Source organism: Sorex araneus, chromosome 1 (assembly GCF_027595985.1).
Source record: "Sorex araneus isolate mSorAra2 chromosome 1, mSorAra2.pri, whole genome shotgun sequence".
NCBI lineage: Eukaryota > Metazoa > Chordata > Mammalia > Eulipotyphla > Soricidae > Sorex > Sorex araneus.
The window spans coordinates 88,783,592-88,796,254 of record NC_073302.1 but is presented as its reverse complement, the minus strand read 5'-3'; the positions used below and the strand labels follow the sequence as shown (position 1 = coordinate 88,796,254).

The 12,663-nt window shown below is 39.2% G+C and overlaps 1 protein-coding gene across 1 annotated transcript in view; it reads left to right on the top strand.

Moving 5' to 3' along the window:
• Window positions 1-12,663, top strand: part of VPS13A (vacuolar protein sorting 13 homolog A) — a 224,877-nt gene that overhangs the window by 54,548 nt on the left and 157,666 nt on the right. Inside the window, exons 14-20 of the mRNA XM_055124029.1 lie at window positions 1,888-1,950; window positions 2,815-2,947; window positions 3,885-3,982; window positions 4,476-4,618; window positions 7,693-7,882; window positions 7,968-8,082; window positions 10,496-10,632. Of these exons, the coding sequence (XP_054980004.1) occupies window positions 1,888-1,950; window positions 2,815-2,947; window positions 3,885-3,982; window positions 4,476-4,618; window positions 7,693-7,882; window positions 7,968-8,082; window positions 10,496-10,632 (879 nt within the window). The remainder of the gene's footprint in view (window positions 1-1,887; window positions 1,951-2,814; window positions 2,948-3,884; window positions 3,983-4,475; window positions 4,619-7,692; window positions 7,883-7,967; window positions 8,083-10,495; window positions 10,633-12,663) is intronic.

The window sequence follows — 12,663 nt, the reverse complement described above, 5'->3', positions numbered from 1 at the left end:
ATTTTTGAGGGTGACAATAGGTTGTTGCTTCTCATTGGCGGGAGCAGTGGCTTGATCTTCAAGTCATCGTGGAAATAACAAGGTCATACTGCTGAGAGTGTCTCGGTGTATTTCCACAGCTGTAATGGAAGTTTGAGGTGTACACAGGCCTCATGCTCGTCTGCGTCTGTCGTTTGAATCTTCTGTCCTGGTCAGGGTTTCCCAGGTGGTGCTCAGGAGACCTGGGGCCCAGTCAGTGATTCTTGGCCCCTGGACTCAGTGCTTTAGTATGGCTCTGTGGAGCTGACGAGGGCCTGCATGTCCCGGGTCAGCCCTGGCCACGCTGCACTGCTGCTGCTGGTCAGTGTTCTGGAGACAAGGTGCCCAGGGTATCAGCCACTGCGTGAAACCACCGCCTTTACGGCTCTCTCACTCCGTGTGGAGTACTCTTAATGATGGCAGCAACTGCACATGGAACGTGAAGGATGGATAGCTGTAACTTTAGTTGAAAGAGTCACTATCTTACCTATAGTTTGTAGTTAAAATCCAGGTCAAAGTAATTTGATTATTATTATATTTTTTTGGTTTGGGGGGCCACATTCAACAGTGCTCCGGGGTACTTCTGGCAGTGTGCTCAGGTGTGAACCCTGGTGGTACTTGAGGGACTCTCTGTGGTGCCAGGGATCAAACTGGGGTCAGCTCTGAATGGCAAGTGCCTAAGCCCTGCACTGTCTCTCCTGCCCCACAGTAAAAGGCATTTCAACAATGCCTGAATGGTACATTATCTATGTATTTGGAAGTCTTAGAATTGTAACTCATGTAAGATAACTCATGTAACTCATATTAGATACAAGTAATGTTTTTTATTTGAAAAGTTACTTGATTGTTACTATTTCCAGCTTGAGATGCTTGTCTGACTTTGCTTTTCAGAGATTTTTGTTTCAGTGTGTTTCGTTTTCTTTTTTTAAAAAATTTTATTTATTTATTTTTATTAGTGAATTACTATGGGGGTACCGTCACAGACTTACAAACTTTTGTGCTTGTGTTTCAGTCATACAGTGATCGAGTACCCATCCCTCCACCAGTGCCCAGTTTCTACCACTAGTGGTCCCAGCATCCCTCCCACCACACCAACCCCGTTCCCCCACCAACCCCACTCTGTGGCAGGGCATTCTCTTTTGCACTCTCTCTCTTTTTGGGTGCTGTGGTTTGCAGTAGAGGTATTAAGTGGCCATCATGTTCGGTCTGTAGTCTACTCTCAGCCTGCCTCTCCCATCCCAAGTGGGCCCTCCTAGCACCTTTACTTGGTTGTTTCTTCATGTTTTGTAGTAGTGTGGTGGTGGAGCCTTCCAGTTCACTATCAGTATTGCCTCTTCCTCTCAGGTGCTCCTCAGCGGCTTAGGGGAGGTCTCTAGTGAAACTTCGGAGGTTGTGTTCTTTTATATTGGACTTGTAGAGCTTCTAGTGACACCAGTATTATGGTGCAATTGGAATATGCTACTGGACTACTATCCTAATGTGTTTGAGATGGCCAGGATAATGTCCCTAGAATTTAGGTGATGGAAATGAAGATGTGATTTCCGAGTGCCAGGAAAGGGGAAATAACCGCAGCTCCCCCAAAGTAGGCCACGCCCACTTCTGCGGAGGCCACGCCCACTACCTTGATGTGGGTGGGGTGCCAGGTGGTGGGGGAGGGACAGAAACCTGGGAAAAGGAGAAAACCAGGATCGGCGCTGGAGGGTGGCTTAGGGGCAGATGGGATGTTACTCTGGGATGTGGAACGGCTCAGGGTCCCGTGTTTCGTTTTCAACCATCTATTATTTTTCCTTTAGTTCAGCAGTTTGGTAGATATTAAAGTGTTTTTTTATGTGTGTGTATGAAATTAAGTGTTTTTGTTTATATTTTTAGGAATTGGAAAAATCTTTGGATGTATTTAATATAGTTATATCAAGACAGCAGGCAGAAGTTGAGGTAAATCTGAATTATATGTGATTTGGTTTTAAAGGTAAATAAACATTTTATATTGGCCGATGCTGTGTTATATTTTTGTACTTTGATAATACTGTTTCCTAACAGAAATGCAGATTTGCTTAACTGGCAAGAAATCTGGAGACTCTAGAATCCTTAAATTACAGTATTTTGCCATATGTATTTAAAAACATAAAAATTGTTTTTTGTTTTTGTTTTGTTTTTATGTTATACCTGGTTGTTTTTAGGATTTAACTCCTGGCTGTGCAATCAGGGGTCACTATTGGTGGTACTTGGATATGGGAGCTCAGTTTTAGATTAGACATGTGCAAGGCAGTTTATCTGCATACTGTCTCTGTCCCCTAAGTCATAGAAGTTCTATGGGACTTCTTCGTAAACTACCTAGTTTATTTCTGTAAGTACTCAGGCTTTCTAGGATATTTGGAAAAAGCCAATCTTTTTCTTTGCTTTCTCTCTTTTTTTAAAATGGGCCGCACCCAGCATTGCTGGGGGATTACTCCTGGCTCTGCCCTCAGGGGTTGAACTTCTATTGGTATTCAGGAGATCATGTGTGTGGGCTGCCAGGAATCAAACCCAGGTTGGATACAAGGCAAAGCCCTACTCACTGTATTATCACTCTGGCCCTCCTTTTTTTTCTCTTTGTGGTTACCATCTTAGAAAACGGGCTAAATAGCCTGGTAATACTAACTTGCTTTCTGGCCAATGTTGCAATTGTTCTTTTCTATTAACAGAGTATGTTCTATTTTTATATACCAACTCAAGTAGATGTCACTTTGGAAATCATGCTGACTTTGAGAGTTCTGAGTACAGGGTAACTTGTCATTTATTAATAAATGTCCATTTTAGGTAAAGAAAGCTGGGCACAAGCTTTACAAAGAAGGAGTAGAAGACTCAGAGGAAAATAAAGGATGGTTTAACTGGTTGTGGACTTGGTCAGAACCACCAAAAACTAAAGAACAACCGAACGCTAAACCTGGAAGTATGTTCACTTTCTCTTACACCAGCACAGAATGTGGCCCCCCAAATAACAGGCTGTGTAATTCTAACTAATCTCATAAGATATGAAATTAAAATCTGCAAAGAAATTCCCGATTGAATTAAATATATGATTACACATGCTTGATATATATGTATATGTATAATAATCATATATAATCATATATGCATGATATATCTTTAAATTACCTTAAACTGCTATAAATATATATCAGAAATGAAAAGTTTTAGTTAACATTTATAAAACATATATAGAATATCGTTGTTATAGCATACAATAATGGGCAAACATTCCTAGAGATTTTGGTGCTTTCGGGTTTGTGCCCTGGGTCTGTCAGTTAGTGTCACTGAGGTGCTGGCAGAAGGGTTAGGATTTTGACCATTAGTTTGATCCTTGTGAAGTGTGGCAAATAATGAGGCTAACATCTCTACTTTCTCTGCCCAGTGTGTTGCTTGGCACAGTTGCGTGGCACAGTTCATAAGCTCTGATTCAGAAATTATATTATTAAACAAACAATTGATATTTTTAAAATAACCCCAACATTTCCTGTACCTTCTTAACATTCAGTGCTTATAATTTATTCAAAGCATTATTAAAGTAAAAATTGCATGTAATTTATTGAAGGTAGCCAAATTGTTGGTTAGTCTTGTTATCAGTTCAGATGACAGAACATGGGCTGGAGAGACAGTACAGTTGGTAAGGGCTTGCATGTGGCTGAACTGGGTCTGCCCCTGGCATCCCATCTGGTCCGTCCCTAAGCTCTGCCAGGAGTGATCCATGAGCACCAAGCTAGGAGTTAAGCCCTGAGCACCCCAGGGTGTGGCCCAAAAACTAAACAAACCAAACCAAAACTAAACAAAAAAAACTCATTCATGGCATAGAGTAGAAATCATAGCAAACTTCATTTTCCAAATCCAAGCAATCCTTGAGGAGATGCTGACTGTCGAGGAGAAGACCATGCTCTATGAAGCCATCGGCTACAGTGAAACGGCAGTTGATCCAACCCTGCCCAAAACAGTAAGTGATCGAACCTTGCGCGAAACTTGCTTTACATTTCAAAATTTATTAACTAGACCTAGTTTTAATTCAGAAATACATGGTTGGTTTGCTCTGTGACCTTTCCTGAGTCTGTACCTACAAGCATTCATTTTCATTTTTGAGTGATGAACTTGCCCTCTACTTTTTAATGTTACATGTTAATATTGGGGGTTGCTTAGGGGGAAAATTAATTTACAAATAGTGGTATATCTATATGTGATTGTGTATTTTTAAGAAATTTCTCTCATTGATCAAAAGGGAATACCCTGCCACAGGCGGGGTGGAGGGAGGGGGAACGGGGTGGGGATGGTGGGAGGGATGCTGGGACCCTTGGTGGTGGAAAATGGGCACTGGTGGAGGAATGGATACTTGACCATTGTATGACTGAAATGTAAGCACGGAAGTTTGTAAGTCTGTAACTGTACCTCATGGTGATTCACTAATAAAAAAAAAATTTCCTCTTATACTCTAGTTTGAAGCCATGAAAGTTTTTCTTCACTTGAAAAGTATGTCTATTGTTCTAAGAGAAAAACAAGAAAAATCAGAGCTTTTGGATATTGTAGTAGAAGAATTTAGCAGCATGATTGTACAACGGCCAGGAGCACAAGCATTTAAGTAAGTATTTATTATATTTTACCTATTGGAAATCTGATGATAGTTGTATAGTATTTTGTAATATACCTTTATCTCTCTTTCCCACTATACTATCTTTCCTGCCTCTCCTTTTATGTTTTTAAGGACTCTGATTTTATTTTAATCATATATATTTTAAAATTATATTTTTAAATTAGTCATTACAGTTAATGAAAAACTGCCGAGATATAAATGGACAAGAATAGTTTTAAAAATGTCAGCATGCAAAAGAAACAGCATTAACAGTATGGTACTTAAGAATATTTTTGTTTTATTTTCACTTAAAAATTATTAAAATTGTGGATCAGAGAGCTAGAGAGCTTGTAAGGCTCTTGCTTTGCATGCAGCTGACGTGGGTTAGTCCCTGGAGCTATGTAGGGTTCCCCAAGCACCATCAGAGTGATCCCTGAGCCCAGAGCTAGGGATAAGCCCTGATCACGGCCAGCTATTACCCTCAAACAAAAACAAAACAAAGTTTTGGGTATTATACACCTCACCCATCTATGTATACCTCATCCACTGTATCCAGCTCTTTTGGTATTGTATTTCGGATCCATATTGCTGTATTTTATAGGGTGATACAACACCACCACCGACTGCTTCTAAAACATTTTTCCCATCCCAGTAAAGTAAAATTCCCTTCGTTAGGAGTTTCCATTCCGCCTGTGCCTCGTCTAGCAGTACTTGGTTTTCTGGGGAGTCCTGGAGAGTCTTGGTAGGAATTTTGTGCTCCCTGGCCCACTGCTGGCACGCAGCCCCCCGGAGTCACCCCAGCCAGCTATGTTTGGGAGCCGAGCCCCTCTGGGTCTCACGGAATCGCCTATGTGTAGTCCCTGGTACCCTCTGGCTTTTCTTGGGTGTTCAGTCACACTGGCCTGGTGCTTATGGTTCTCCTCTGGTCTGCTTGGACTGGGGACCTCTGCCAGAACTCCTGTGCTCCATCCCATCGAGCTGTTGCTCTAGAGCTCCCCCGTGTACTTTTCGTATCTTAGAGTTGCTCTGTTTTGGGGCCTCTGTACGTGGAATTATGTAACGGAATTTGCAGTGCCCTTTTTGTGTGATTGCTTTCATTTTGAATGGTGTTTTTAGGTCAGGATTCATCTATAGTACAGAGTGAATTAGTACTTCATTCTTTCATGTTTTGTTGTGTGGGTATATCACATTTTGTTTGCTCATTCATCAGGTGATATTTTTATTTTAAAGTTTGGGGCTCATATGGATAATGCTGCTAAGAATGCTCACCGCCAGTATTTTGTGTGTAAAACAGTTCTAATTTTTAGGGGCTACTTACCTGAAGGTGAAATTGTTGTTTTATATAGTAAATATAATATAGTAACTGTTAAACCTTTTAACTCTTTTCCAAAGTAACTTGGACTAAACATTTTACACATTAGCATGTGTGAGGCTTCCAGTGTTCCTCATCTTTGTCTGCACTTCCCTGTCTTTTGATTATGGCCATTCTAACAACTGTAAGTGGTATCGCACTGTGGTTTTGATTTGTATTTCCCTGATGGCTAGTGATCTCTTTTTTTTTTCTTTTTTGGGTCACACTCGGCATTGCATGGGGGTTACTCCTGGTTCATGCACTCAGGAATTACACTTGGTGGTGCTTGGGGGACCATACGGGATGCTGGGAATCAAACCCGGGTTGATAGCGTGCAAGGCAAACATCCTTCCCGCTTTGCTGTCACTCCAGCACTCCAGCCCCTGGCTAACGATCTTGAGCTTCCATTTCATGTGTTTATTATCAAAAGTTTATCATTACTAAAAGGATTTGATTTGAACTTGTAATTCTAATTCTATCCGTAATTATGACTAATCCTCTTTCAGTACCATATTGACTTTTTAAAAATTAAAACACTGTAGAACAATTGGAATCAGGAAATGTGACTCCTTCAGTTGTTTGTTTTACGAGGTTGTTTCTGTTCTTGGTCTTTTGAATTTCTATACAAAGTTTAGAATCACTTTGTACATTTTTGCTAAAAAAAACAGCTTGAAGAGACCAAGAGTCTGTACAAAATTTGAAGCACTTTCTCTGGATGCGACTGTGGTCCTCAGCTTGGTTTGGTCTATGGTCCTCTGAGCATGCTTGCTAGGTGTAGCCTCCAAACCAAAATAAACTCTTCCCTCCAAAACAAAACACACACACACAAAGGAAACCCAAAATTAAAAGTCCAGCTTGTGGCTGGGTCGATAGTTCAAAGTGCCTGAGCACATGACTGCCTAAATTGGCCCCAAACTCAGTCCTGACTTTAAATCACTCTCAGCTTCTGGTCTGTGGATTTCATGAGTTTTCTCACAGTTTTCCTACCCCTTTATGTGGGGCGGGGTTGACCAGAATGGACTGGAATCGGGCATTTCCTTGGTGCAGGTCATTTGAGTTCTATCAGTAGCCCATCGTGATAGGTCCACTACAGTGAATTCTAGAAAATCCAGTGAACAAGACTTGTTTCAGAAGTGAGTGCTCTGACTTGTTTTTCAGATGGTTCTGTTTCCACTTGTCTGAAGTGAATTTTGAAGTGAATTTTCCTCGCATGTTTCCAGCGGGAACTGGGCCACATTTCTGTGTGGTTCCACTGGGGCTGCCTGCTCCTGGAGTTTAATTCCTGAGAGTCGTCCATGCTGGCTCCCCAGTGAGTCATTGGCAGTAGTTCGAGCTTGCCACCCCAGGCTTAATTACGCTAGAGGTCCCTGTTTTATTCTGTCTCTGTGGTTTGGGGGACAGTGGCTTGCCTGGTGTCTTACTGGCTCTTACAAGTCTAGAAGGAATTGATGTTTCAGTTTGGCTTTTTTTTTTTTTTTTTACCTACAGTTAGTAAGAAATGGTGTTTTCCAAACTTCTTTGTTGGGAATTGGATGTGATAACCTTTAATTGCTTTGCCATTTATAAATTAATATATACATTGAGTTTTTTGTCAATTTATCTGTCAGTTCAGTTTGAATAGTTGTTTAATTTCTTTGATGTAAATGAAATGGAGTATCAGAAAGTTCAAATTGAGATTTTTGAAAAATACTAAACTTACTAGTTAATTTTTGTCCTGTCTCTTTTCCTGCAGATTTGAAATCAAGGTGGGTTCATTCCATGTTACTGGCTCACCAGGTCATTCAACAAAACCTCGTCTCCTGTCTGCACTGAATGATACCACATCACTTTTTCAAATTATATTTGAGATAAATCCATTAGATGAAACGGTTGCTCAAAGGTGTATCATAGAAGCTGAACCTGTAGAAATCATATATGATGCAGTAAGCCTTTTGAAAAATTCCTAACTTTAATATATTTTGTTTGTTTTACATTTGAAGCTCCTACTAATGATACTTATTTTAACAGAGAACAGTGAATAGTACAATAGAATTCTTCAGACCCCCAGAACAGGTAAATCTAACACAACTCACCTCAGCAACTTTGACAAAACTTGAAGAATTTCGTGAGAAGACATCAACAGGTAATTGTCAGAATTGTTCAGTGAATCAAGCACAATATCCTGTATTATTCCAAATGTTCAGTCATAATAAACTAATTTTAATATCAGGAACTTTAAATTTATATATCCGAATCAGCTTTAGTTTAACTGAAAATAGTACTTTTATATTTGGTTTCAGATAACAGCAATCTTCCATTCTTACTCTATTCCTCTGTTTTTCTTTCTCTCTCCTTTTTATCCATCCTTCCTTTCTTCCATCCTCAGCCTTCCTTTGTATGGGTGAACGCAGGGCCGCACACCTTCTAGGCACTCATCATCCACATATTGTAAAATTGGTGCAAGTCTTTATTTTTTTATTTTAAGTTTTGGGGGTCTCCCAAATAATGCTCAGGATGCTTAGGGACCTGATGTCAGGGATCAAATGTCCTTACAACACATTTTCTTAATTAAAAATGCTGTAATTGTTTTAAGGAGGCCAGAGAGAGGTAGTACATCGGGCAGGGAACTTGCCTTGCCTGTGTGGCAGACGGGGGCGGGGGGGTAGTACATCGGGCAGGGAACTTGCCTTGCCTGTGTGGCAAAGGGGGGGCGCCGTTGATTACCAGCATCCTATAAGGTCTCCCAAGTCCACCAGGAGTGACCCCTGAATGCAGAGCAAGGAGTAAGCCCTAAGCCTTCTGGGTATGCTCCCCCGAACACTTAATCTCTTCAATTATGTATTAATTTTTTAATCCTTCCAATTATGTACCAGTCCTTCCAGTTGTGTACTAATAAGGTATCTCAAATATAAAATTATTTTTGAGCTGGGGATAGGGGTTTTGGGAAAGAAAGCGATGAGATATGAATAAGGCCAGTTCTAAGAAAATATGAACTATCCAAATAGTGAGCTTTCTGAATCAATTATTGTAAAAATTGTAAAACTTTTTGCACAAGGCTTTTTGATTTAATCATTACCCTTTTCATTTCAACTCTTGTGATCTATCTTAACCTCTACCTGTTGAACTCTTGTGATCTATCTTAACCTCTACCTATTTGATTCAATGGCACATCTACAGTATAAAGTTATAGACATTAAATAAACTAGCTTACTAAAAGATTTTTTATTATTACTATTCAGAATTTTACATGTAAGGTTGCAGTAGTCATTTTTACTTTCTCATTATAATTATATATAGTTGTAATTTCATTCTTTTAAATTCTTTTTTTCATGATTGTTCTGTATAGGTTTTTTAATTTACTTTGTTTCTGAGAATCAGAGTTCCTAAACTTTATAAAATCAAAATTATTCACTCAGTCTGGTTCAGTGCCTGCTCTCATGGAATTTCTTCCTAAAGAAGGAGTCCCCATGGGGCCAGAGAGAGGTGAGAGCAGGGAAAACCTTGCCCAGAGTTGACGTAGGTTGACTCCTTGACGCCTCCTTGCCGCTGGGCAACACCAGGAGTCATCCATGAGCACAGAGCCAGGAGTGAGCCGGTGGGGTGTGCCCCGGAAACCTAGCCCGTCTACCAAATATGCAAACAAAACCCTTCAAATTAGAAGAATTAAAGGAGTTTCCATCAAGGGGAGGGGTAATGATATTATAATTGCTGTTAATAATTTGTGTTGATTTAAAAATTGATGTTAACTTAGGAACATAATACAGTTGGTCAATTTGTTATACTAATCATAAGTGTGAATGAATAAATTTATTTAGAAGAAAAACCTCCAATGATTAAAAGTACCAAACTTGTGAGGAACTATGGATTGTTGCTTTTTGATTTACGTAGGGTTTTATTGGAGGTGATTTAATATCACTGTATCACTGTCATCCTGTTGTTCATCGATTTGTTCGAGCCGGTGCCAGTAACGTCTCCGTTCATCTCTGTTGCATGCTAATGTAGCCCGCGATTTAATAAAGGAGATTTATTTTCTTAGTAATATCAGTTCTGAATATGATAGATGTTCTTTATGAAGTTCACAAACTGGAAAGAAATCCATAAATTCTAAAGATAGTTAACATTTTTTTTTTGGAAGAACTATCCCAATTTCATGTTACATTTAATTGGGAATATATACAGCAACTACCATATTTTGAATGTATATTGAAAGTATTTGTTCAAAGACATTTTTAAACTAATACTCATCTCACATTATTTTTAGATTTTGTTGCCAATTTAATGATTCCCTATTCCTTGATTTATTTTTTTCCTTTTTGGGTCATACCCAGTGATGCTCAGGGTTTACTCCTGACACTGCACTCAGCAATTACTCCTCGTGGTGCTTGGGGGACCATATGGGATGCTGTAGATCAACCCAGGTTGGCTGGGTTTGCATTTCGTTTACATCCCTCCACTAGTGCCCATTCTCCTCCACCAATGTTCGCAGTATCCCTCCCACCACTCCCACCCCTCCTTGATAAATTTTTAAGTTATTTTATTACTTAAATTTTCTGTAGGTCTGGTGTATATTATTGAAACACAGAAGGTTCTTGATCTCAGGATTAACTGGAAGGCTTCATATGTTGTTATCCCCCAAGATGGAATTTTTAGCCCTACCTCAAATTTACTTCTTTTGGATCTTGGTCACCTGAAGGTACATACTACTAATTATTTTATAGTATGACTTTTTTTGAGTAAATCATTTTGTTATACTTTGATTTTACATATTGATTTTTAGATTTATAGTTTATATTAGAAATTGGGAAACTTTCTGGTGAATTTTCTGGTTTTGCTTAATTAGGTAGTTTTCAAAATGACTGCCTGAGTGTATTTTTGGGTTGCCTTAATGTGTTCATGCCAGTGCTATCATTTTTGATTAAATTATATAGAATTAGTAGCTAGTTCTGCAAGTAATATTGTTGGTCCTTATGAGAATTTTTGTATACATAACTTTTAGTACTCTTATTTTATGTCCCTGTTATATATATATATATATATATATATATTGCTTTTTGGGTCACACCCAGCGATACTCAGGGGTTATTCCTGGCTTTGCACTCAGGAATTACTCCTGGCGGTGCTTGGGGGACCATATGGGATGCCGAGGATGAACCCGGGTCGGCCGCGTGCAAGGCAAACGCCCTACCTGCTGTGCTATGGCTCTGGCCCCTCCCTGTTATATTTTATTTGAGAGAAACTTCTTAACACACACTTACTTAAATCATTTCCTTTTCTAATTCTGTTTTGAATAGAGAAGTTTTAAAAAACTTCTACATCTGAGCTGTTCAGTATGATACCCAATAAACACTCGTGATTGTTTAGATGACTTAAAATAAAATTCAGTTTTTAGACACATTAGGTACATTAACCCCGTTCATGTGTTTAATAGTCACACACTGCTAGCAGTTGCCGTTTTGTAGACAGCAGAGAGATTAACCAGGATAAAAATTTTTATCGGGTAGCACCACTACGGATCATGAAATGTTGATATATAGATAAAACAAATTTAAGAACCAGGTTGGATGGGTAATATTACAGTATTCTTCTGGAACAAGCAGGTGACTTTTCTTGAAAGTAACATTCTTATTTAATTCTTTATTGTTTTGTAACTGGTAATTGTGTTGCCACCTGCTGACTGTCTGTATTAATGCTGATATGGCTAGCTATTGATAGTTGATTTTGTTTATGGAATTTTTACAGTGACTGATTTATACTAAAGAGGTTGCTGTCAGGATTAAGGATGTTTTACCTACTTTTGCGACCTTAAGCAATTTGCTTAACTCTTTGCTTAAAATTCATGACCTTTTAAACAGAGTCAACTGTTTTGATGATCTGTTTTGCACGGTCTGTATAAGAATAATCAAGGGAAAATTGTTCATGTATATAAATATGAAATGTTAAAGAGAAATGTGAATAAATATTTTATCTGTATATTCTGCTAAAGAATGTCTGAAGTGTTCATAATGTTAAAAGCAGTGTGCGTAATTATGCCGAGGACGAGGAAGCACACCCAGAGCTTGCTGGGCTCATAGAGATGGCATAGTTGGGATTAAAACTCAGCTGCGGTTGGACTCAGACTCAGTTTTTGCTTCTTTGCTGTCAGCTCTCTGTCATCGAGTCACAGGAAGAGTCTGTGAGCATGCCTGTCTCAGTATCGTCTTTAATGGACTTTAAACAGGTGTGAAAAGTCTCAGATGGGCTGTCCTCCAGGACTGGCTCGTTCTTCTCTCTTAGTATAAGTAATTGGGGCAGCAGAGCTCAAAATTCACATTTCACTCGATATTTGCCCTTTTTTTAAAAAAATTTATTCTTTTATTGAATCACCATGTGGAAACTTACAAAGCTTTCAGATTTAAGTCTCAGTTATACAAAGCTCGAACACCCATCCCTTCACCAGTGCACATATTCCACCACCAAGAATCACAGTAAACCTCCCCCCATCCCTCCACCTCCCCCGCCTCGCACCCCACCTGTGTAACTGATAAATTTCACTTTACTTTCACTTTACTTTGATTACATTCAATATTTCAACAAAAAACTCACTATTATTGTTTGGAGTTTCTCCTCTCTAAAATCGGACCTGCTGAAAAGGAAGCATTTGATAATTTGTTTTCCATTGCTGAGAATGAAGAGATATGAGGTTGAGCAGCTGCACTAGCATCGATATTTGCCCTTTTGTTACAGC